The sequence below is a fragment of the Gallus gallus genome, chromosome 14 (assembly GCF_016699485.2).
Source record: "Gallus gallus isolate bGalGal1 chromosome 14, bGalGal1.mat.broiler.GRCg7b, whole genome shotgun sequence".
Taxonomy (NCBI): Eukaryota; Metazoa; Chordata; class Aves; order Galliformes; family Phasianidae; genus Gallus; species Gallus gallus.
In genome coordinates, this window is record NC_052545.1 from 12,831,806 (window position 1) to 12,856,367 (window position 24,562).

General features: G+C 52.6%; 2 protein-coding genes across 8 annotated transcripts; one reads left to right on the forward strand and one right to left on the reverse strand.

Annotated features, from left to right (window-relative positions):
• The first annotated feature begins 3,333 nt into the window (after positions 1-3,333).
• On the forward strand, positions 3,334-7,587 carry LOC772096 (glucagon receptor-like). Of its 3 annotated transcripts, NM_001146139.2 has the most exons (14): positions 3,334-3,394; positions 3,689-3,822; positions 3,908-4,004; positions 4,140-4,247; positions 4,433-4,554; positions 4,633-4,739; positions 4,831-4,987; positions 5,247-5,406; positions 5,544-5,604; positions 5,689-5,758; positions 5,867-5,955; positions 6,088-6,226; positions 6,441-6,482; positions 6,614-7,582. In NM_001146139.2, the coding sequence occupies exons 2-14, from the start codon at positions 3,754-3,756 to the stop codon at positions 6,683-6,685; spliced, it is 1,293 nt and encodes a 430-aa protein (NP_001139611.1). In that variant the 5' UTR covers positions 3,334-3,394; positions 3,689-3,753; the 3' UTR covers positions 6,686-7,582. The 3 variants fall into 3 exon arrangements, 2 of the variants coding, with proteins under 2 accessions (NP_001139611.1, XP_015150160.4); XM_015294674.4 differs by having other exon boundaries at positions 3,334-3,822; positions 6,614-7,587; XR_005839738.2 differs by lacking the exons at positions 5,867-5,955; positions 6,088-6,226; positions 6,441-6,482; positions 6,614-7,582 and having other exon boundaries at positions 3,334-3,822; positions 5,523-5,604.
• A 1,063-nt stretch (positions 7,588-8,650) lies between these two features.
• ANKS3 (ankyrin repeat and sterile alpha motif domain containing 3) lies at positions 8,651-24,442 on the reverse strand. 5 transcript variants are annotated; one of them, XM_001231826.7, is made up of 18 exons: positions 24,405-24,442; positions 21,963-22,072; positions 21,640-21,815; positions 21,110-21,308; positions 20,773-20,894; positions 20,252-20,333; positions 19,454-19,589; positions 19,002-19,160; positions 17,556-17,681; positions 16,260-16,375; positions 15,275-15,442; positions 14,661-14,785; positions 14,267-14,408; positions 13,523-13,695; positions 12,281-12,366; positions 11,299-11,382; positions 10,743-10,837; positions 8,651-10,548 (listed from the first exon to the last, which is right to left on the reverse strand). In XM_001231826.7, the coding sequence occupies exons 3-17, from the start codon at positions 21,807-21,809 to the stop codon at positions 10,755-10,757; spliced, it is 1,971 nt and encodes a 656-aa protein (XP_001231827.5). In that variant the 5' UTR covers positions 21,810-21,815; positions 21,963-22,072; positions 24,405-24,442; the 3' UTR covers positions 8,651-10,548; positions 10,743-10,754. The 5 variants fall into 5 exon arrangements, 4 of the variants coding, with proteins under 4 accessions (XP_001231827.5, XP_040503658.1, XP_040503659.1 ...); XM_040647724.2 differs by having other exon boundaries at positions 24,212-24,442; XR_005839872.2 differs by lacking the exons at positions 8,651-10,548; positions 10,743-10,837 and adding an exon at positions 12,460-12,615 and having other exon boundaries at positions 11,305-11,382.
• Between the last annotated feature and the right edge of the window lie 120 nt (positions 24,443-24,562).

A 24,562-nucleotide genomic window follows, 5' to 3' on the forward strand; every position in this document is an offset into this window, starting at 1 on the left:
TCCTTAGGGTGAAAAACATCCCCAAGGCGAATAGACTTCCAGATCTATACTGGGCTTCATCTGACAGGCTGGGAGAGGAGGCAGTGAGAGGCACAGCGATATTCCCACCCTCCCGCAGCTCCCTTCAAAGCTGGGTGACAGCAGCCCTGCCTGAGGTCAGCTGTAAGAGCTCATCTCCGCCACCTCCACCTCATTTTGGGGTGCCCAATTTAAGGTGGTTTGGCACAGCTGCATCCATTGACTGCGTGGGGCTGAAAGCATCATCGCCGCCAGGGGGAGGGGTCCTAAATCATGTTTTGCTCATCAAAAGTTATGTTCTTTTCAGCAAAGCCAACGTTTTGGCTGCTGACATCTGCAGAAGGATGGTGATGGAAAGCCCTGCCCGGCAGTCTTTCCTGCACCAGGAACTGGAGGAGATGCAGCTCAGCTAAAGCTGGGTTTGCAGGGCCCTTGTAAACCTTTTGTATTTGCAAAGCCCTTCCAGTTCTCCTGGAGGTTACAGGGATTGGAGGCTGCAGTGCTCCCACCTCTGCTCCCATGTCAGTGCTGGAGGTGCCCCCAGTGCCCCGCAGCAGGGCTGAGTCCGTTGGGGCAGCAGTGAGTGTGCATTGGGGCAAGGAGCAATGGGACCCTGCAGGCTGCCCAGCTCCTGGATTCGGGGGAGTAACATCAGGCAGGTGTGTGTGTTGCATTTATCCCATCCCGCTGGGCCGGCTGGGAGGACAGCAGTGGATGGGATGAGATGTGCTTAAATAGGTAGGAACGGAGAAGCCCCACCCAGCTTCTGAATGGGCAAGGAGCAAAAGGAGAGCAAAACGCAGCCTCTCGTCCCCGAATGATGGATGCTGGGGGTGCAGCGGCCGCACCGCAGAGTTGGGATGCAGCACTGCCTGCTGAGCCCTTACATATGGAGGAGGGCAGACTGTGCCCTTGTGCAGAGGACGGGTACAGAGAGTCCAGCTCCGGGGCAGGACGTGAATATAGATGATTTTCACAGAAGTTCTTGATCTTATCGCTCAGCCTTCCTGCCTGAACCAGCAGAGGAGCTCGGTTGGAAGCGAGGGGGGTTTGGGCAGCTCTGGCCGTGGAGCTTTGGCCCACGTTCCGCTGCGGGCTGATGGGAGCGAGTGCCAAACCCAATAGCAGCCCTCTGAGCCCAGCACGGATCCGTCAGAGCAGGCAGTGGGGCAGGGAGCGTCGGCTCCGTCGGCTCCATCGGCTCCGTCCCATACACACGTGTGTCCCCTGGGATGCGGGGACCCACCTGGCCCATCCTCGGGGAAGCATCTCTCCTTGCTCTGGCGATGCTGGAGATTTGTTTTCAGCATCCATCCCTGCCTGAGCCGGGGGGATGTGAGCGGGATGCGTGCTGTATGCGTGCAGCACCGTCTGACGGGAGCAAAGCCCAGCGAGAGCGGCTCTGAGCTCCCCCAGGTCTGCTTCCGCGGTGCTGCACTGCACTCTCACAGCTACCTTTGATAGCACCATCTGCTGATACTGAAACCCTTTGCTTTGTGAGCACCCAAAGCCCATCCAGAGCTCAGGGCAGGAGCGGGAGCCCCATAGCCGTGCACAGCCCCACACTGCTGCATTTCTGTACCCAGCGAGGCTCCAGCACCCTCTTCTCAGAAGTTCACTGAGTAATTGCAGATCAGGACGTGCTGATTTGCGTTTCTGTTCTGCGAATCGCTGCCGTGTGACGACCAACACGGCTGCTGCACTCAGGTTGTGCCCCCGCTCGGTGCTCAGCTCCCCCAGGCACAGTGGGGCTGCCCACAGCGGGGTGTGGGGCGCAGAGGTAGAGTGCCCACATATCCCCAGGTGGGGATAGGGACACTGCTGTCCTGGAACAGCGCAGGGAGATGGAGCTGGCGCACCTCCAGCCACGCTCAGCGGTGCCCCATAGTCAGGATCCGGCCCCGCTGAACCGCAGTCGCTATGGAGACCCTGCCTGAGGGCATCAATATGGAGAGGCACGGTGTGTTCCTCTCGTCCTGCTCCACCAGCCCCGAAAGCCGAGCTGCATCCGGCCCTGTGGCTGGGGAGCACGGGGAGCCCAGCTGGCCGCCCTCGTGGCCGATGAATGTCAGCAGCGGGCAGCCCTCCTGCTCCCAGGGGACCCCGCAGGGGCGTTCCGGACCGCCGAGCATCCTCGTGTGTGCTGGCATCGACCGCTCTGGTGTGGGATGGCGGCCACGTGATGCAGGGACATGGGGAGCCCAACCCCAATCCCAACCCCAACCGTGTGCCCCGGCCTTCTGCTGCGCCCCAGGCTCCCAGCGCAGCCACATCCCAGCAGCTGACTGCACCCGGGGGGGGGGGGGGGGAACAGCAGAGCCCAATGGAAGCAGCACAGCAGCATCCTGGAAGGCGGCCACGGGGCTCTGTCATCCCCTAACTGTCACCCCCTCTTCCAGCAAGGCTGCCCCGGGTGAAGAGCCCTTCTGGCCCAGCAAACGCTGCCCGCAGACACACGCGCTCCTCTGCATTGCCCTGTAGGATTTGCAGCACCCCACAGCGGTGCGGTGGGCAGCGTTGGGCTGCGCCCTGCTCCACGCGCTCAGTGCTGCCCGTGCAGAGAAGCCCCGTGGGATCCCCCTTCCATCTCCACCCCACACAGCACACGGCAGACCCACGGCCACCCCTTTCGCCGGCAGACCCGTGGGCTGGGGAGGGCACCCCGAGGGCACACATCCCCCCAGGCAGCGCTCCTCGCAGCACGCTCTGTTTCGCTCCAAGCAGCCGACCCTCAGCCCTCGTTCCTTTCACCCGAGCAGCAGATGCGGCTGCTAATTGCTCCGAGCTGCTTCCCCTGCGCGGAGCCCACCGGGTTGGTTTCGGGGTAAACATCACATCCTTGGCACAACGAACGTGCTTCGGATGCGTTCACCCATTGATGCGTTTAGGGACACCCCCTCCCACCTGCTTACCCCACGCCTTGTCCCCTCGCTGCCTGCCGATGGACCCCCACTGTGGGCTGTCCCCCCTCCCTTTGCCCCCCAGCTGTCCCACTGCCGCCCGCTCCCCGTCCCCGTGGGCGGGGTGACCCCAGCAGCCCCCCACTAAGGGACAGCCGCCACGGCGGGCGCAGCACCCCGAGTCCCCCCTCTGGGCTGTACCAAAGGGGGTCCGCGCCCCTCACCCCTCTGTCACCACCACCACCACCCCCAAGGGCTCGGGGGACCCCTTCTTATCCCTGTGCGTTCCCCCCCCTCCCTCCGGGGCCGCGCTCTCGGTGGGGCGGCCCTGATTGAGCCCCGGGAGGCGGTGCCACCCCCCGCCCCCCCCCCCCGTCGGGGCTCGGCGTTGGTGGGAAGCGGCGGGGCCGCATTCGCCGCCCGTTCGCTGCCGCGCTCGCGTCGCTGAGCCCCGGGCTGCGGAGCCGCCGCATACGGTAAGGGAACGGCGGGCGGTGGGGGGAGCCGTGCCGAGAAGGGGGGGTGCGGAGCGATGGGAACCCCTCGGAGGTACTGGGAGTCGGGTAGGGCGGCTGCGGGGAGGCTCGGCCAGGGGGATGCGGAGCGACGGAGAGCTCTGATGGGAGGCAGAGCTCTGGGGGGAGGGCTCCGGACCCCCGTGGTGCCCGGCCGTGCCCCGGCCCCGCCGCTGACCCCCCGGGACAGCGGGGCTGCGGGGCGCGGTGCGGTGCGGTGCGGTGGTGGCTCCCCGAGGTGTCGGGGTCCGGCAGGGAAACGGCCCGGGGCTGCGGCGGGACCAACCGCGGGGAGAGGAGCAGCCGGACCCGGCACAGCCATGCGGGACGCCCCGGGCCCCGGATACGTCGTGCATCTCGCGTGGATGTGCCTCTTCTCCGCCGTGCCGGTAAGGGGCGGCCGTGGGGCCCGGAGTGGAAGGGAAGGAGGGGGGGGACCCTCGGGATGTCCCTCTGAGCCGCTCTGCGCTGCAGCACGGCGGGGCCAAGGTGCTGGAGAGGACCTTCGAGGAGTGGATGCGGTACCGGGATGAGTGCCTGCGGAGGATGGCGAGCGAGCCCTACCCCGCGGGTACGGCTGCCGGCGGGGCCGCTCCGGGTCGCGGCGTCACAGCTCGAGGGCTGCGGGTCTGAGAGCCTCGTGCGGGGCACGGGGGGGGTCCGAGCTGCCGGCATCCGACCGTCGGCTTCTCCCCGTCCACCCAAGGGCTCTTCTGCAACCGCACGTTTGACATGTACGCCTGCTGGCCCGACGGCAGCCCCGGCACCGCCGTCAACGTCTCCTGCCCCTTCTACCTGCCCTGGTTTGAGAAAGGTGACGCTGAGCCGCGGCCGTCCCATGCTTGGGGGCTGTGGGGCTGAGCGCGGTGGGTCGGGGCCGGGGGGCACAGGGAGGGCAGTGAGAATAAAGTGCCGTTGGGTGCCCACTGCCGCGGTGGGGGCTGCCGGCTGGGCCCAACGTCGGCCCCCCGAGGAACGCCCCGCGCTCTGTGCCCGCAGTGAAGCACGGGTTGGTGAGCCGGCGCTGCGGCGCTGATGGTCAGTGGGTGACGGTGAACGGCAGCCAGCCGTGGAGGGACTACTCACAGTGTGAGGAGGAGCTGGAGGACGGCGCCGAGGAGGTGGGAGCCCGGCGGGGTGGGGGCACCCCAGGGTGCGTGGCGGGCAGCGGGTGCTGACGGCGCGGGGCTCGCTTGCAGGAGGGCGCCCGCAGGCTGATGGTGAGCTTCAAAGTGCTGTACACCGTGGGCTACGCGCTGTCCCTCCTCACCCTCGTCTCCGCTCTGCTCGTCCTCACCGTCTTCAGGTAGGAGCAGGGCCGTGGGCGCAGCACGCCCCGGGCGCAGCGATGGACGAGGGGTGCCCCCGCCGCCCCCTGACCCCACGGCTCTCCCCAGGAAGCTGCACTGCACCAGGAATTACATCCACGCCAACCTGTTTGCTTCCTTCGGGCTGCGGGCCACCTCGGTGATGGTGAAGGACGCGCTGCTGGAGAGGCGCTGGGGCGCGGAGGTGCTGCAGGTGGCTGACTGGCAGGCACTGCTCAGCCACGAGGTGGGGGCACGGGGGGTGTGGGGTCTGTGTGTGTCCGGTGGGTGAGCTCGTGGGCTGTGCACCCATGGGCTGTTGGTGTGCCCATGCACCCATGCTGTTTCCCTGCTATAGCTGAGCTCTTCGCGCACCCCTTCATTCTGAGGGAGCTCTTAGGGCACACCTCATAGGGGAACCCTTGGTGCACCCACGCGTGCCCTGGCTGAGCTCTTGGGGCACCCCACGGCCAAGCTCCCTGCCCCACGCCGTCTCTCTATGACAGGCAGCGCTGGGCTGTCGTGCAGCGCAGGTGCTGATGCAGTACTGCATCCTGGCCAACCACTACTGGTTCCTGGTGGAGGCCGTCTACCTCTACAAGCTGCTGATTGGCGCGGTCTTCTCTGAGAAGAACTACTACCGGCTGTACCTGTACCTGGGCTGGGGTAGGAGCCACCCGGGTGCATGGCGGAGCGGGACCGTTCCTGCGCCCCACTGCTGCCCCGCAGCGTCCCCAGCATGGGGCCGGTTTCTCAGCTCAGGCGGGTGCTTGGTTTTACAGGGTGTGCTGTGTGACTTGCAGGGACCCCCGTGGTGTTTGTGGTGCCCTGGATGGCCGCCAAGTACCTGAAGGAGAACGCAGAGTGAGTGGCTGTGTGTGTGTGGGGGGGTCTCATCCTGCACCCCAGCACCGTGCGACCACACCGCTGTCTGTGTGTCGTGGGCAGGTGCTGGGCGCTGAATGAGAACATGGCTTACTGGTGGATCATCCGCATCCCCATCCTGCTCGCCTCCATGGTAGGGGACCCCGGTGACGGTGCTGGAAGCCGGGGCAGCCCCTGGCTGGGGTTGGGGTGGAGGGAGGGATGGCTCTGCTCCACGGGTGCCCCGCACTGTCCACCCCAGATCAACCTGCTGATCTTCATGCGGATCCTCAAGGTGATCCTGGCCAAGCTGCGCGCCAACCAGAAGGGCTACGCCGACTACAAGCTGCGGTGAGCAGAGGCAGCAGGGCAGCCTGTGCTGGTTCCTCCACCCTGTGCCTCGTGACACGGGTACCCTGAGCTCTAACAGGAGCTGCTGCCTGCTGGCTGCCATGCCCACGGGGACCCCTTGCTGTCTTTCAGGCTGGCCAAAGCCACGCTGACACTCATCCCCCTCTTTGGGATCCACGAGGTCGTCTTCATCTTCGCCACCGATGAGCAAACCACGGGCATCCTGCGCTACATCAAGGTCTTCTTCACCCTCTTCCTCAATTCCTTCCAGGTGAGGTGGGGCCACAACCCATCCCTGCCTAGGGCATAGGAACAGGGGGCTATCTCCCTTCCTTCTGCCCCTATGGTGACCTGGCTTGGGGACAAGGACAGCCCCCTCTACCCCACCCACGTAGGCAGTTGGTATGCCTGCATAGGGGACACTCTAAAGGCAGCAGTGACAAAGCCCCCAGCCCGGGGGGCTCACAGCCATTTTGTCTCCATAGGGGTTCCTGGTGGCCGTGCTGTACTGCTTTGCCAACAAGGAGGTACGTGGCACTGGTTTTGGGCCGGGGCTGTGGAACAGAGCAGCTTTAACTTCGGCTCATGGGGGTGGGTGCTCTGCTCACAATGGGAGGGAGCACTGCCAGGGGGAAAAGCTGCGGGTATCTCACCCCAGGTGAAGTCAGAGATGAAGAAGAAGTGGCAGCTGTGGAAGCTCGACCACCCCGCGCTCTGCTGCACGCAGTGAGAGCGGCACTGCAGGGCTCTGCTCCAACTGCTGGAGGGTCCGACCCCAATGCCTGCAGTGGGGGAGCGGCCACCATCAGCCCCACATGTGTGTGTGTGCAGAGCTGCAAGGAGCAGAGCTTGCTGTCACCACACCCAGCTGTGTGCTGGCACCCGTGCAGCAGGACAGGAGCACAGCCATCACATCCCGAGCTGTGCCAGCACCATGCTGGTTATTGCACTCCTGCTCTGCTCACCTAAGCCAGGGCCACCCTGCTGCCGTCATGAGACCTCTGCCAGGCATCCTGCAGCACTCCTCTCTGCATGGAGGTGCTGCAGCAGCTGCTTACCACCGCCTTCACTCTAGAGCACTGCAGAGCACCCCCCCCCCTCCACCCACTTTGTGTCCCTCTGGCTGCCAGCTCTCCTCCCCAGCACAGCTCCTGCCCCAGCCCTGATACTGCTCAGTGTGCCAGCTGCATTGGCTGCAGCAGGAGCTCTCCTCCCAGCTCTGATGCCCCCATAAAAGCTGACTGCAGCAGCAGATGCTGCCACCACCCCCCAGCCCCTCACACTCTTACCTTCAGTAGCAGAACAGGCACGCTGCTGAGGCTGCAGTTCCCATCACAGTGCTTTGCCTTGTGAAAAAGGCTGCTCCAGCAGCAGGGAGGATGCAGCTCTTCCTCCCTGCTCCACGCAGGCGAATGCAGGTGGTTCTCCATTGCTGGGACTGTGGCCCACCCAGCCCCTGCCTTACTGTCTGAGCCTCGGGGAAACGCAGAGGTTGGAGAAGGCTGTGTCAGGCTCTGTGGCTGAGTTGGAGGCTAAGCAGAAGGTTTGCTGGACAGATGTAACCCCCGTGAGACCATTTTGCACACTGACTCTTTTCAGATGTAAATAAACGTTTATTTTTCAGCAAGCAGAGCATGCCACTTGTATGCTCTGAGGGAGGGAAGGGGCTCTTGGGCAGTGGGCTAAGTGCAAGTGTACACATGCAGCTGCATTTATGTATACGCACTGCTGACTCCAGGGCAATGAACAGGTATGAAGAGCACAGGGGCTCTCGGTACCTGTGCTCAAGATAGCACTGTGTTCCTCTCTCCAGGGTTACATTACAGGTTACACAAGGAGGGAAGCAGCAAAATAAATCAGCATGGTGATAAATAACCCAAAGAGCCACCTACAGCACACGGCAGCCCTGCTTGGCACAGAGCAAGGAGCTTCCCCTGGCCAGCAGTGGCATTGCTGTCTGGCTCCTCCTCTGCCCTTTGCCACTCACAGCAGCGTGCACCTGGATACTGCTATGGGAGCTGATGCCAAGCTGCCCTGGGAAGAGAGAAGCAGGCTGCTCCAGGATGCAGGGACTGCAGAACCACAGGAATCTGAGAGCATGCCCATATTACTCCACTGCCCCCAGTCAGCCTCATGTGGAAACACAAAGCTTTAGAGCCCATTGGAGGTCTGATTGACATTGCCCTAATTAAAACTTCCTACAACAGCTGCTAACTCATTCCCCCACCCCTATTTGTAGCACAAGATCAGAGCTTGGCTGAGGTTCTGGGAGCACAGTCACACCAATACAGCTCAGTAGAGCCCCATCCCGGAGCCAGGCACAGAAGTACCTCACCTTGAGTAGCAAATCCCAGCACACAACTCATCAAGGCCTAAATCCATTTCTGAGCTACTGCAGAGACAGCTCTCCTTGTCACACAGCTTGGACATTGTGGGTGTAAGAACAGCAGCCCCGGCTAGGGAGGAAAAGCTCATGGCTTTGTTACCTATGTGCACTGCTCCATAAGTTGCTCTCAGCCCATCTCCCCTGCTGGTGCTGTGAGGGCATCACCTCCAAGACAAAGCTGCCCCAGCATGCAGCCCCCCCTGGGGGACAAAGCTGGAAGCACTGCATATTCCTGAAATAAATCAATAGGTCACTCATAGTTCCACAACTCCAACTCCATGCAGAGAATCCCACACAGGAAGCACCAGAGACAGGTTTTCAGCTTTTATTGTTTTAGCTGAGTAACAAATGTTACTTAATACGGACAGCTTGACTTCAGGTAGCACCAGACACCCTGCTGCTTGCACAGCTGCCCTTCCAGCACTGAATACTGAATTTCTGTCCTAATGGAACGCTACTCTATAAAACCCCACTCCTGGTGATCTCCTTGGGGCATCTGGGCTCCTGCAGAACCCATCCCATAGGACTCCCTTCTTCTTTCACACTGAGTCTCTGGCCTACCCCTACTCTGTAACAGGGAACAGAGGACAAGAGTTAAATGTGAGTAGGAAGCAACGCCCCAGCTGAGCACGCTGCCAAGCACATACAAGGTGCAGCACTGCAGGTGCACAGCGCAGGCTGTACCCACCTCTGTGCCCCCCCAGACAGCACAGTCAAACCAGATGTCATCCCCACCAATGGGGGACTGGGCTCCAGCTCACCTGCACAGCTGCAGGCAGCTGATCAGAAGTGACAAGCTCAAAGGATGGAGCCGAGATGGACTCTTGTACTTTTTCTGGCCCTTAATCAGAGGTGCTGAAAGAGCATGCAGTTTCTTCCCAGAGAATAGATGGAGACCATTCCAGAGTCAAAGCCATCAGTCAGTCTGAAGGTAATTCTCCCCCAGGACTCAGCAGTACACAGGAACAGTCACTGCACTTCTGGAAGCCACTTTACATCCACGTAGCAGTCACCAGTGCCCATGTGGACTCAGTGATCTCTGGAGGTCCCTTCCAACCCCTCCAATTCTGTCATCCTGTGATTCTTTGCCCAGCTTCAAGAGATCAGGCAGTCCCCCTTGGGAGGCAGCCCTTTCCCCACACCTTTGATTTACCCTCTTAAACTACACCACACTGCCAACAGCAGAATGCCTTGGCAGGCCTCTTTCCCAACACTGAAGCCTAAGAACTAAGAGCAGGCAGCAGCCAAGGACTGAAGCATGGTGGTGCAGCGACATTTGGGATGGGATTTTTTTTTAATCTATCTCAACAGATCTATCCCTCAGTCCTCATTCTGCCTGCTTTGGCACTCTGCTGCTGACCAGAGGCAAAGCAGACCAAACAGTCGAGCTTTTCCTTCTCTCTCTCATGTCCTTCCAGGGACACATCTGCTTTGCAACCACTGTCAGTGCTGGGATCCTGGCACCAGCAGACCTGACCACTGGAGTCTGCTGCTTGTAAATGCTTGCCACAAAGCATCTACCACAAAAAAAAGTTCTTTGGGAGTAAAGAACACGATCAAAATGACCCACGAGGGGGGCAAGAATCTGAATTGAACCAAGGCAGGCTAGCTGAAGGGGGAAGTTTTGAAGTATAGATCTGAGACAACAGCAGGGAAGATGTTCCAGCTAGACTTGGGCTGCATGCGTTTCTCAGACATCACCAACTCCACTCGCTTTACTCATCTCACAACAAGCCTACTCTCCTTATTGCCTCAGACACATCTTCTGTGTCAGCTCCTCAGCAACCACCACTCATGTGCTGGAGGCCTTAGGGAGGATAGGATGTGGAAAAGGATAATTAGTTGATGGCTGTGGGTAGCTGTCAGCTTTCTAACACAATGCAGCCCTGAACAACAAAGGCTGCAGGAAGTTTAAGGCACATAAATCCTTTGGGCTCAGTGCTTCTTCTCTTAACTTGAGCTTCTGGTATAAACAGCACAATCCTGGGAACCTAGACTGGAACTAGGCCCAGGGAGCTGCTGTGTCCTTGTCCTCTGCCATGCCTCGTTCTCCCAGGCACGTTCTGATGGCTGAGACCTTTGTCCACACATCTGCCAGCTGTCACAACACTCTCCACAGAGCTGTGGCACTGCCAGCACAGTCCTTGTGCTCATTCTCCCAGGCACGCTCAGATTCCGGGTGGAACAGTCACCCGACGTCAGTATTCCTGCAGGCACCAGGAAAAACAGCTCAGTTACCCTTTCCATGGAGCACAGAGGGGATGGATTTTTCCAAATGAAAATCCCAGTCAAAGGCTACTGCAGGCACTGGGCACAGGCAGCACACAGCTGTTACTTGCTGCAAGAAACGATGCCCTCTCAATCCCACAGCCCTCCATGGCTGTCATTAGCTCCCACTCACCGTCCTGCTTTGTTATGGCTCTAGCCAGCTCTGCGCACCCTGCCCTGGGGCCTGGAGCCTTTGGAGGTTTTGAGTTACCATCTGCAGAGCTTTTCCTGAGGGCAAACCAAAAGGAAAAAGTCATTTTAAGCTACATGCAAGTCATTACAAGCCTGCAAGTGGTCAAGAACAGTCTGCAGACTGCTATCCTGCTTTTACCCTTGCAACTTTCAGGGCCCTGAAACGAGAGTGTGCCTGTTGCTGGGATGAGCTCCTGTCTTCAGGACACAGGGTTTCAGAACCCTTGCACCAGCAGCACTGATCACTGATTAGTAGGAGAGAAATGGGTTATGGACTCCCTTCTCTCAGACCAGACCTGACAGCAGAGGATGAGGCAAAGCCCAACATCTACAGTGATGATTAAGCACAAGAAAATGCCAGTGACAGCTTTATAGCTGGGAGACCTCCCTGGATGAGAGGGGAACCCACACCTCTATGAAATAATCCAAACCCTGCCCTGCCACACCTCCCTCCTCCAGCAGTCACTCCATGTGAGCAGAGTCCTCCCCCTCCTTACCCATTTCTCCCACACATTTCTCAAGGACAGCTGACAGCTCAGGCAAGCTCAGAGACTTCAAGGACAGTGGCCATCCTTCCCGTGCTGTAAGAAAGAAACCACATTTGTCAGTATGCGTGCCCTCTGCAACAGACAAGGGTTTGGTGCTGCTGGGAAGCATGTACACCAAAGTTGTTTCAGTTATGGGTTGAGTCACAGGTGAAGAGAGATTGAATTGCTTGTGACAGAAATTGAGTATTTGTTTTCAAGCAACTCTAACACTTATGATTTTCCCTCCCCGAAGTACTGGTTAGATCACAAAGAAAGATCTCAAAGATTAACTGCAGTGGACTGAAATCATCATCATCTCTGTATATCTCACTTTTACCATCCAAGCAGCAAAGACACTGCATCCAGGGCAGCATGACTGTTTGCTAGCTCCCTGAGGTAAGGAGCTGCTGGGCCAACTCTGTCCAGACACATAGCAGTTCGCCTCAGTACATGAGCACCACAATCCCCCAGACCCAGCCTGAGAACCAACAACCATCTATCACTTTTGATTCAGACCCTACTCTAGTGCACAGTGCAGTAATACACCTGCAAGGCACACATTACAGAGTAGGAAGGGGAAACTACAGGCACATGAAGCAGAACTCCTCTGAGTGCCTGTGCTACGGTTTGCATTTTTAGCCAGAAACACCTGCCAGGCCCCAGAGCTTCCCAATTGCAAAGGATCAGAGCCTCAGGAAAATTCTGCTGCAGTGAAAGTCTTAGATGCTTTAGATGCTTACCCCAGGCAAGACATTTATGCTTTAAGTGTAAATGTTTAACTGCTCATCTGTTCCCATACCACATCCAGCGTCACACTCAGCAATGAAAGACAAGCACACAGCCTGCACTGGGCTCTCCCACTGTATACTCACCCCCTGCACCTGTTTACCAACCCTGCACCCATTTTAGTTTAGAAGCTCTTCCATTCCCAGACACAGCACTTGACTCTCACCAGTTCCCAGCTGCCCCTTTGAGTCCAGCACTCTGCCAGCTGCCTGCTCTTGTGTTAGCCGGGAGGACAGCTCTGCTTGACAGGATCTGTCAAACAAGACAAACAAAGTCTGTTAGGAGTGCACAGGGTGCTTTCTGGAACAGCATGCTGGTCTGTGCCCTCCTACATCCTGCAAGTACCTGCTTGGGATGCCGAGGGACCACATCTAAGGCCCTGGGTTACAAACTGCTCCTTGTTCCTTCCCAGGAAGAGGAAGACGTGCCCCAGACAAAGCTCAGGGCGCTCTCCACTGTGCCCCATCTCCACAGCAATCTCTGCCCCTGTCCACAGAGGAGCTGCGGGGGGAGAAGAGAAGGAGGGGGCGGAGTGAGCAGGAGAAAGCCTAAGCCAGGGGCATCTGGTTTATACGAGAATCAAGCCCAATCCAGTGTTTCTAGCCGGCAAATGAAGCTACCTCAGGACAGGCATCAGGGGCACGTGTAAAGTTTTGATTGATGTCATGCCATCAGTTCAAACAGTGCAGCCTCAGCTCCTCAGTGGGAAGAGTGCTCTAGGACTATCACTCTGCTGTCCTTTGAAAGCCAAACCCAATCCCTGGCTGACCCCAGTGCCCCATTGGGCTAGGAACTATAGCAGTAGGACCAATGTCACCTTCAGTGATCTCAGTCCTACCAGCCAGCAGACCAGGGCTCATGACAGACCAGGAGATCAGCTTGGGTCAGGAGAAAAGCACCAAAAAGGCAGTAGAGGATATGTTACAAGGGAGGGGAAGATGGAACTCAAAGGCAGTGGGCAAGAACTGGGCAGGCTTTTCTGTTAGGCATCAGAGGTAGGACACTGAAAGCCCTCTGATACTATTTGGAAGTTAGAAACTCTTGCATGTATGCAATCACCAAGCTACACCCTGGTAACTAGGTTTCATGTAAGCACAAATAAACTACTTACGGCTTTTGTTTCAAAGGAGCTGAGCACTTTCACCTTTGAATTGGTACAGGAGCACTCAGCACCTCTGAAAGTCCAGAACATTCATAATTCATGCATCTAAGGCTTGATATCTATTCACATGGCTGTGACTTTCCACTAGAGAACATGGAAGAGGATCCAGAAATGGTTCAGATGCCCAGTGAGCTCTCCCACCTCACACTAGCAGCTACGTTTAAGAGTGCCAGTGTGTGAACTCTGCATTGCCCAAATCCCCATTTTCTCCATTAGCTTCAGTACCATTTTCTGGGAGCAACTTACTTGATCTGGTCCAGCAAGACCCCAGCATCCTTGGTGATGGTCTGAGCCTCTCGGAGCCGGCACTGGACAGCATTCCAGGTCTCATCTCGTTCCATCAGGCAGCTTTCTGCCACTGCACGCAGCTTCTGCTCCTGGGATACCTGGCCCTTCATCACCTCCACCTCTTCACATCTCTACAGCAGGGCAGAAGGAACAGATGACCAGGCTGCAAGTACTGTACAAACACCTGCTCTGACATTTCTATTGGATAGGGTCCCAAAAGCAATAGAAAGGAAGCTGTCCACTGTTCATATGCTACAGATTCTATCCATACAAAGACCAACTCAAAGTTACAATTTTCTCTTAGTCTCTATTTTCAAAAATATTTAGTTGATCCAATTTTCTTTATTGATAGAAGCCAATCTGCTAATGACTGCCCAAACTTCACATAAAGCAGTGCTACCAAAAAATAAAAGCAGGCATTCAATTCCACTCACCTTCCCACCCCTCCTCCTCTCTGCTTTTAGTTCTCAAGCAGAAGAGAAACAGATGAAGAGACTTTACAAGCATGAAACAGAGACAAAAGGAGTGAATAATATGCTCTTATGGGGGGGAGGGGTTACATTCAGTGGACACAACAAATGTTGAGTAGATCGGCTATTTATTCCTTCACCCCAGTTCATTACAGGCAGAACATACAAATATGCTGCTGAACTCTCACTAGAGCATAACAAGCCATTGAACACCTCACAGCAGACTTCTTACCTTGTGCAGCTGAATGGCCAGTTCCTGCATCTCAGCTTCCAGCCGATCTGCATAGGCCAGCTCCAGGGCATCACTGGGTGGCCGAGCATTGCTGTGCCATCGGGCAATAGCCGAAGTCATCTTCCTCTTGGGTCCAAACAGGCTGGTGGGAGAATGGCAAACTCAGGGGGCAAACACTGTACCACCTGTGCCCAGGCCCAGGATGGCAGACAGACCTTTGCAACCTCCTGCTTCCTTCCAAACACCTCTAACAAGAAACCTGCTGCAGCCAAGAACTAAGGGATATCACAGTTGTGTGGGAGGCTGCCTAATTAGAGAAACTCACCAGCTAAGCTTTTTTGACCAGGTTGCATGTGTGGTTTTAGGCAGAAAGAACTACCTTACAGACACTCACGTGATGCCAATTTCCTTCAGATCACTCTCTGTGAGGGTCAGGAAGATGCGGAGGTCAACATCTTGCTCCTCAAACACCTGCAGGTACTTCAGGCACCCAATTTGCTCAAGGAATGTTGCAAGGTCCTGCAGCACATACAAAACAAACTATATTCCCACAAACAAAACCATAACCTTACCAGCAACACTTCCTTATGTTGCTGCTATGTCTTCCCAAGTCCTAGCAACAATCTTGACTTTTCCTCATTAACTGCCCTTCTTTATAATCACAGAACAAGAGGACTACCCTGCACATTGCAGACATCTCGTAACAAGTGCACAGAAGACAGATCAATCAACACTCACCATAGGTCCCATAACAGCCCCAGAGGGATCTGGAATACTTTTCCAAGCAACACTAACATCTAAACTGGCAGTTTTGCACACCAGAAATCACTCTTTCACAAGCATTTATACTTGGGTAGTGGTTTGGCATCAAAAACTTTGGTGCCAACTTTCCTTTCAACTGTGAAGGCCAGGAAAGCAGCTTGCTGACAACCTCAAAGAAACCCCCCTAAGCTTGACATAGTGACATGATCTGCATTATTTCTGAGAGAGCTTTCTGTCCTTAATTACCTGGGGTCCTGTATAGGCAGGGGACTCAGGAAAGATGAGGTGCTGACTAGAGGCTCCAGCCTTGCCTGGGCAGTGAGTCCACTGACCATCGCTGTTGCTGTAGCGGTTCTTGACCTTAAAGCTTTTGGCTTGTTTCCTACTAGGAGGACTGCCTGCGTGGTCAGAATCCTGAAGAAAAAACAGGAAACATAAGGTGAAGGATGGTCATGCAGAGATGCCAGGATCATTACATCTAACAAGCGCAGGCTCCAAGTCCAAAGCTCTAAATCCAGGTAACAGTCTACAAACAAGCAATAAAAGCTGAAGACAGACATTATCAGAAAGGGTTGAGTCAAACCACTGTGAAGATGGCAGCTTGCTACAGTATGACCACCTGTAATGGTGACAGGCTCCTACAATCCTAGTCTATGAAGTAGCATGCTGCAGCAAAGAGCAGCAGTGAATCGTCCCTGTACCACTACAGTGCTCTGAGCTTCCACCAGTGAGAAGCACAAGAGACAGAGCATTTATTTGTGACTCTTCTCTACACCAGCCCAGAGCTGGCTTTAAAGAATGAGCTGTGACTTGAGCCATAGAATAATTGTCACCTCTTCCCCTTTCATATTTTAGAATCAACAGCATAACACTGTTGTGTTTCTCTAGATCTTACAGTCATCTCACCAAGGACTGACACACCTCTAGCAAGAGACAGGCACCCTTTACAGACTGCTAGCCCAATGGCATTCAAGAAATTGTTCAGAAGCAAGAAAGATTAGAAAATACTGACCCATCATCAACAACCTATGCTCTCCAATAGCTGCCTACTAGCCAGAGATCAAACAAACCAATCCACAATCTTTAAATATGGAAGCCTGTTTTCCTGTCCCAGTATACTAGCCATCCTGACTCAGCCTGGTACTACAGCCTCCTGTGGAGGTCTCAAGCTGTGGAAGGGTGACAGCACAGGCCAAGCCAAAGGTAGACAAAGGAAAGTGTACAACCTCACCTCATTGCTTTCCAGGGAGCCTTCACTGCTGACACCCAGGGCTCTGGTCAGACATTCACTACTGCTGCTGCTACTCCTGATGGCTGCTAAGTTGTTGGTGAAGAAAACATTATCCTCTGGAAAGAAATGGAGGGGAAAAAAAAACCTTGAGGTTGCACTTCATTACATTCAGGGCTGTTTTTGCCACATAACCACCAGTGAAATCTGCTGGGAGACATAGTAGAAGCCTTGCTCTGGGTTTCCTCTTCACGTGCAATACTCATGATACAAAATGATTGAGACAGAACTGTCACAAGTCTGATCACAAGCATTAAACCTTCTTTAAGTCAGTTTAAACACCACAGAGAGCAGGAAAACCAGGTGTGAATGTTTCTGAGTCTCTTGATGACTGAGTGGAAAGGTAGTTCATTACCATTAAGACCACACTCCCATTACTAAAATCCAGGAAAGGTCTTCCCCTGAGCAGAGCCAACACAGTGCCAGATTATCCTCTGTCAATTTAGGAACTGTCAATAATACCCTTCATTGTACTGTTTTATAGGAACAGAGAATGTTTGAGTTTGGAAGGGACCTCCTGAGGCTGCACTGTCCAAAATTACACTGAAGCCAATTAGAACCATGTAGAGGAGCATATTCAAGGACAGAGACTCCACACTCCTCTGGGCACCCTGCTCCAGCCACCCACACAGTAAGAAAACATTTTCTTAAATTCAGACGAAAACTCTGTTTGTTTGGGCTTAACACCCCTCATTCCATCACTGGACAGCAATGAGAAGTGTCTGGCTCCATCTTTAGATCCTCCACTCAGATATTTGTACATGCTGATATTCCCACAGAGCTTTTTCTTTACACTAAACCATCTTGACTCACTTGAGCATTTCCTTGTTAGGGAGATACTTCAGTATTCAACATCTTAGTGGACTCTTGCTGGACTGATTCCTTTTCACTAAGGGAAAGTCTTCCAGACCTCTCCCTGCTCCAGACTCAAGGTTCTGTGCATTTCTGAGAGCTTATTACTAAAGACAAAGGTAAACCCACCATTCAGAACCTCACTTTTTTCCCCCTCTCTGTCCTCACACTGCGGCATCTCACTCTGTTGGGAGAGTCAAACAACCCCTTTCTGGCCACTGATACAGTGGTATCACACTACAGACTCAGGTCAGAGGTGAAGATCCAGTGACCACTGCTGTCTAACAGTCTAAGGAGACTGGGAAGTGAAGATGGAAGCCACAGGGCTGGTCTCACCATCCAGTTGTGCACTGCTAGTCACATTCTTTTCCTAAGATGGTGACTTACCCCTACTGCTGCTGCTCTCCACATCTTGCTCATTAATTGGAGAGGTAACATCCCGGTTCCGGATATCATCAGCTTCACAGCTGCCATCATCACTGAAGGTAACATAACCTTGAGGCAAGACTTGCTCTGTGTGCAAAAGGAGGGGAGAACAGAGCAAATAGGACACAAGTTACCAGGGAGGTTCCAGCAGAAAGAGCAGTAGCTCAGGTATTGAAAATAATCAGGAGACTTGTTTCAACTAGCAGAAGCCATTTTTAAAAAGCACAAGAACTGGAAAATGCATGCTGTTCTGCTCACAGAGAAGCAGAATCATTTCTGACAGGTTCCTGGCAATACCAGTCAAAGTATCTGCAGGTAAGCCAACAGTCATACGCAGAAAGAGTTGAACTCACCTAGCTGGTAAAGGGGCTCACTGACTATACAGCACTCCTTCTCAGGAAGCAGCCAAGGTCCAAGAGATGCTCTCCTTTCCACAGCTGGCCCTTATATGAGCCCAGGGGGCTCCATCCTACCATGGGCCCACCCTTTCTAGTGGCATGAGAAGTACAGGTGCAACCAATTTCCCTGTGCTCCTTAGGACAGCTACACCCCCTCAGCAGGTGCTCAATCACCAGTTTCTCATGACCCAACAATTCCCCCAGATACACATCTACAGTCTTCCCCACATCAAATCAGCTGTACTTTATTTACATGGCAGCACTGATGAAAAGTCAGAGGAAATAGCCTAAATGCAGAAATGCATCTTACTTATGGAGCAGCTTTCAGCATTTCTCCTCACATCCCCACTACTAAAATGGAAAAACTACTTAAGAAAGCAAGACACCAACTACACCTCACCTCTAGCTAAGCACACCCTACAAAGCTAACCTCTCTGCACCTGTGATAGTACACCAGTAGCATCCCACTCATTTCAAAAGCTATTGCTTTGACACCTACTGCACCATGGACATTGATCATATCTGTGTTAAGAGAATGAACTAAGCCTTGAATATGCTCTTAAATTCCTTTTTTTAGAAGTACTATTTCAAGCATGAAGGAAGACAAAACAGAGGTCCAGAAGCAGCAAGTTCACTCTCATTATCAATGATTTCCCAGCTTACATGACCACTTCCTCTGGTCATCAGCCTCAGAAGGCCTCTTGAGCCCTTGAGGCCACCACAAAAGAGAAGCTAGACTTTTCAGAAGTCAGGGGGAACAGTAATCGAGGTAAAAGCAGTGTTTGTTCTGCATATAGCATCCCACTCATCAATATCCAGCTTGGACAAATGTGTTCAGTGGGTTTTGTTTTGTTGTTGCATAACCTTTTATGAGTTAACTACTTCTGTTTCTGTAAGAACCATGCATGAAAAACTCTAACGAAAAGAAAGATATTGTTGGCACAGAAATAGCTGTATTGCACTTGAGAAATCACAAATTACTCTCAGCTAGGCTTCTAACTATTCCTACCATAGCGAGACTGCTTCTTTCCCCCAATTCCAACTGCTGTTATCTTAGCCAAAGCCTGGGGTCCATCATGGATGCTGGGACCCTTGGTCCTACGAACAGGTCTCTGTCTCTGGGGAGCAGAACACGATTCATCTGAGGAGCTCAGCTCTTCATACTTCCCTGTGGTCCAAAGAGAGATTGTTAGCAGCATGGTAATTCAATTACCTACTTACTACTGATCCTACAAGAGCAACAGAAAAAGATAATGTTATAAGACATGAAAGAATTTAACTAGGTCAGAAAGGGGCCAGTAAACCATAAAAAAAGTGTTGGATCTCTGCCTCTTACATCCTCACAAACACTGGAAATTCCAGGACAGAGCAGTTAGTTTTACCCCTATATCCATAATACTACACTTATCAAGCACCTGTCTTCAGGTTCTATCTTAAAACAAGCAAACTAAAACTTGTTACCTGGATCCCTGCAGAAGACCTTGGGTACTGGGGCTGCGTGCAAGTCTATCAACCCCACAATCTTTGTATGTCCATACTTCATAGCCAGTGTCCGTGCTGTGGCTCCAGTGTTATCTCTGGCATCTGCTTTCACTCCCTATAGGAAAACAGGCATTTGAAAAGCTCATAGCAGGTGTGTACCTTGAAATAAGATATTTGAGACAGACAAATTGTCTTAGTCCATCAGAAATATAGGCTCACCTTTAACAGTTCAAGCTCTACTAATAAATACATTTGTTGCCTTTCTAATGATTTGGTCTCAACAACCCCCAAATGCCAAGCAGCCTACTTATACAGCTCTGATGCATTGCCAATGGGAGCTAGCTGGTTTTCATCTGAATGCTTTGCATTGCTGCCTCCTTCTGGAAGTAAGCTGGACCATTAAATGATATTAAAAACTAATTGTTTGACATTAAGACACATGAACACCAATAAGCTTCAGGACCAAGACAAGATGTCCACTAGCCTAAGCACATAAGCCTGGGAACACAGCATAGAGATTACTGAATTAGCTGCTTCCTGATTCAGTCAGGATTTGGTCACATAAGACAGACCTTACTCCTGCTTGTGAAAGGCAAGCATTGTACAACTGGAGTACTAGCCTTCAGAAACAGGTACTTTCAGAAATCTGGGACTTCAGATCACAGATGACTGTGAAAGATCAAGCATAACACTGAAAAGATAGATAATAGTCTTGTGCTTCTTTCTCTGAGGGTCAGAACCACAGATATTCATTTAGAGACCTGTCTGGACACTCACATGATTGAGAAGGTACTGAACAATTATCTCATGGCCAGAAGCAGCTGCCTCCATCAGAGGAGTATATCCATACACAGGCTCCCTAGAGAGGGAAAACACACAAGAGCTAAAAATCAATGGAAACATGTTGCATTTGTTGACATACTGTAATTAGATACCCTCAGCCTTCACCTTTATCTAGTCACAAACTGTGTGATACACTGGCCATTCCACTGCATTCAGGTCTCTCTCAATAAACACAGCAAACATTACTCTGTACAGCAACAGGCTATTTCTCCAGCTGTACTCTTACCCCTCAGTGACAAAACCCCAGGACCTAGCAAAGCAAGAATCTCTTCCTGTTCTTAGGTGATTTAATGTGCATAAACATACAAGCAGAACTCAAGTCACAGGAGTTCACTGCACACTTCAAAAATAGAGATCAGAAGGTGTTGCATCTGTTTTCTTCCAGTTTATCCCATAATTAAGCCAGCAATAAATCTAATCTTTTGATAGAAATTAAGCAATAGATTCCTCCTTACTTGCAGTTGGCATTCGCCCCATTGTCGAGTAAGAACTTGACCATCTGCTGATGTCCAGCACTGGTACAGTGAAATAAGGCAGTCCAACCATGAATATCTTTCATCTCCAGCTCTGCGCCTTGCTTCAAGAGAACAGAGAATGTTCTTTACTGCATCCCCTCTGCTGGGTCTCTTAGCCACTGCCCCTCCGTGCTGTGACACCAAGAGAGTTTAAATCCCTGTCAGGAGGCTGGACTCAACAGAACAAATAACACACTGGTTGCAGCTGATGAAGAATCCTACCCTGTGCATTTAAATCATGTAACATGTATTCTTTGTGAAATAAGTAAAGCCATACCTGGAGAAGGAAGTAAGCAACACTTTCGTTTCCACAGCTGGAGGCTAACATGAGCGGTGTCTGCCCTTCTGGTGTTGGGATGTTCACATTCACTCCTGCCTCCAGCAGCAGATGCACAATGGTGTCATGGCCAATGTAGGAAGCATACATCAATGGAGTCCAGCCACCGCAATTCTTCTTATTTAAATCCACATCTCCACTAAATAACAAGAAAATTCAGCTGAATTACTGGCCTGGAGCTCACAAGTAGATGCCTGTAGTCTCTGCTACCACCACTGCATTGAAAGATTTAAAAATAAATAATCCAGCACTGAAGCCTGCATGGAAATGCCTGCCAGCTCTGGAAGCTTCCATCAAATCACTGGGAGTTTTTAAATCAGCAGCCTTGGCCCTCCACAGCTTTGTGCCTAAGAACACATGCAGAGTTCCACAGGATTGCCCCTGTTGCAACATTAGACAGACCTGCACAGCAAGAAAAACCTTAAGTCACTGAGAACAGCTGAGCTGTGCCCTCTCCAGCCCCTCCTTACCACTGAATACACTCCTGCACCACTTCATACTGGCCGATAGAAGAGGCTGTGTGCAAATCCAGGGGAACATCCAGCTCTTCCCGACACAGCATCTGACCAACCCCATGCCACATGGAAAGACTGCGGCTCAGCAGCTCGGACTCGCTGGCTTCATCACTCAGCTCTGACATTCTGCCCTGAGTAAACAAAGCAAAGCAGAACTTCTAGATGGCTGATATCTGTCTTCCACAGAATCCTGCATCACCTCTCAGCTGTGCAGCTCCAAGGTACACCAGGCTTGGAACATGAGGTCAGCTCAGAGGCACAGAGTTTCAAATTCCTACCTTTACTTCGATCCCCTCCTTATCCTGATGTGGTCTGAAGAATTAAGCCTTGTCAAGGAGTCTTGGTGGCAGTTCTTTCTTGCAGAAGTAGACTCTGGGATTTGAGTACACTGGAAAAGAAAAGGCAATAATGCTAAAAACATCTTTCAAATCACATTTTAAGACTTCAGAAAGCCTGGCTTTATCTCCTCCATTTGTAATCAGAATATGCCTAAGGCAGTTTTGGATAGTTACACGAAGAGAAGACAAACTCCTACTTAAGTGTTGTTGTATTAAGTGGCACACTTAGTGCTGCACAAAATAATTTAATTGTCTGCATGTTTCAAAATTCACAGAGAATTAAGAATCTGTCAGGAGAAGCACTAAAAACACCTGACCTGAAGCACAACCTAAACTAAGATTTAATCATTAATAACTGTCCACTACTCTCAAAATTAGTTAACACCACCTGAACAGGGTGCACACTTCATTATGTCATCAGATAAGCACACTGCTCCTGCTATCCATCATTTCTGCAGCAGCCCAGACCTGCCTCTGTGAAACCTAGAAATTGCTGAAGTGCTTTGAGCAGCAGTGCACCTACCCCATTGCTGTCTGAGCACATCCACATTCTGCAGACAGTAACTTAATTACGAAGCTAACACCATTTCAGGACTGTCTGAAAGGTTTATTTTCCACCCATGGCCTTGGGGAACAATTGTTTATTAATCATTTTAAGTACTCACAGGAGACTTTTCTTGTTTGGCACTTCATAAAAAGCTTTTTGACACAGACACATCCACCATCTGAGGTCCTCAGCTGTGGTTTCAGGCTACATCTGTGTCAATCCAATGAGAAGTGCTTTCTCAACCCTGCAGTCTCATTGCCTCCTGTGCAGCACTGATGGGGTTTAATGGATCCCTCCACATATTACAAGGGCAGCTAAGCTAACGGAGACATTTCTTCTTCCTGATAACTTCTTGCCAGTTTAACTTCTCAGAATGATTCACACAGGGGCCATACACACACCACATTTGGCACCAATTAATAACAAAGAGAGAGACAGCATAATAAGCTTTTCAGTAGCTGCTGCTCTTTTGATTGTCTCAGCTGCAACATTAGAAAGCAAACATACTTTTGAGAAGAGTCAAGAGACTCTCCTGCAAGCACCAGCCCATTTTCTGACACCATAAACAAAAGTCCTTCAACTCCTATGTTTCTACTTCCCATCTGATTTTTTCCTCCCACACCTTGTTACATTTTCCCTTCAACCTCTTCATTAATTTGCTAAGGCCACAGAAGAACCATCCTTTTTTCCTAATCAGTATGTGTCAGTAAAAAATAATTCCTTCCTCAAGGTATTTGTATGAGCACCTGTTCCACTTAATACCAGCAAATCCTAAGTATCACAGTGGCAGGGCATAAGCCCTGTGCAGGAATACACAGGGCTAAAAAAACCAGGAATTCCTACATAAGTAAAAACAGAATGTAACAATCATAAAGATAAATGCAGTAGAAGAGTGATACAGGAGTCTGGTAGCAAAGGGACTAGCACAAATGGAAAGGTGTTACAAAGGGAAAGGAAAGGTGCTCACCTGTCTCTGAACATCTAGGGCTGCAGGGAAAACTTAACAAGAGAGGGATCTCCAACCAGAGATCCTTTCCCAGTGGCAGTCAGCCCCTAAATGAAGTCTAACAGAGGTGCAGCCAGGCACCACCCCTTCTGGACACACAGCTGAACTGCCTTCACCTGTGCTCCCAGGGCTGACCGGGTCCTTTTTCCCAGGTGCTCAATCAGTGGTTCAGGCCCTGACTCAACAGTTACCAGACACAGAAGTACTCAAATAGGTTACCACTAGAGATCTGATAGTTAAAAATAAGCTAGATGCCACATTCCATCTGCCACACTAAATGAACACCTCAGGAACATTTACAGACTGTTCCCGCATTATGGCAAAGCAATTAACTTGACAATCATTAGAAGCCTACCTCAGCCCCATGAGCCAGACTTCATATTTTAGTACATCATCACCCATCTACACATCAAGATCAGAACTCCACTGCGCTGACACTCAGAGCGGGCAGCCCACACCACACCGCCCTGCCCTCAGGGTGCAGAGGAGAAAACCAGAATGCACGGAGAAAGAAAGAAGTTATAAGAACTGCTGAGAAAACTGCAGTAAGCAGCACCTTAGCATCCCTCTTGGAAGGGTAACTCCAAGAAGAAACAAGTGACGTAGAGAAACGAGGTACAAGAGCAACGTTAGTACCTCAGAGGCCCTTAAGCCCCGGGAGGGCAGGCTGGGCCTACACCCGCCGCAGGCCGGCACGGCTGGGCGAAGCGCTCTGACCGCACCACTGTATGACCCACCGGAGCTCCAGGCGGCGCAGGGGAGGGGGGATTGAGTAGGCTGCTACAGACGGGTGGGCCCCGTACAACGCGCCGCGTACCGCACTCCTCACCTGTACGCTCGGTGGGCTCCGCTCCCGGAAGTACCCGCAAAGAATACTGGGAAGTTCCGCCCCCGCCTCGCCTCAGTACTATAAGTCCCAAGAGCCTCCGCGGCGGAAGAGCGGGCCAATAAATGATGCCACTCGCAAGGGGCGGGCCGACGAGTAGC

Excerpts from the sequence above, each read along its gene's own strand:
- LOC772096 (XM_015294674.4), top strand. The coding sequence starts at position 3,451 with ATGGGAACCCCTCGGAGGTACTGGGAGTCGGGTAGGGCGGCTGCGGGG. Across the intron at positions 3,823-3,907 it reads GCCTCTTCTCCGCCGTGCCG|CACGGCGGGGCCAAGGTGCT; the intron begins GTAAGGGGCGGC and ends TCTGCGCTGCAG. Across the intron at positions 5,605-5,688 it reads TACCTGAAGGAGAACGCAGA|GTGCTGGGCGCTGAATGAGA; the intron begins GTGAGTGGCTGT and ends TGTCGTGGGCAG.
- ANKS3 (XM_001231826.7), bottom strand. The coding sequence starts at position 21,809 with ATGTCAGAGCTGAGTGATGAAGCCAGCGAGTCCGAGCTGCTGAGCCGC. Across the intron at positions 15,443-16,259 it reads GCTCCCTGGAAAGCAATGAG|GATTCTGACCACGCAGGCAG; the intron begins GTGAGGTTGTAC and ends TTTTTTCTTCAG. Across the intron at positions 12,367-13,522 it reads GTCTTGCTGGACCAGATCAA|ATCCTGTCAAGCAGAGCTGT; the intron begins GTAAGTTGCTCC and ends CTTGTTTGACAG.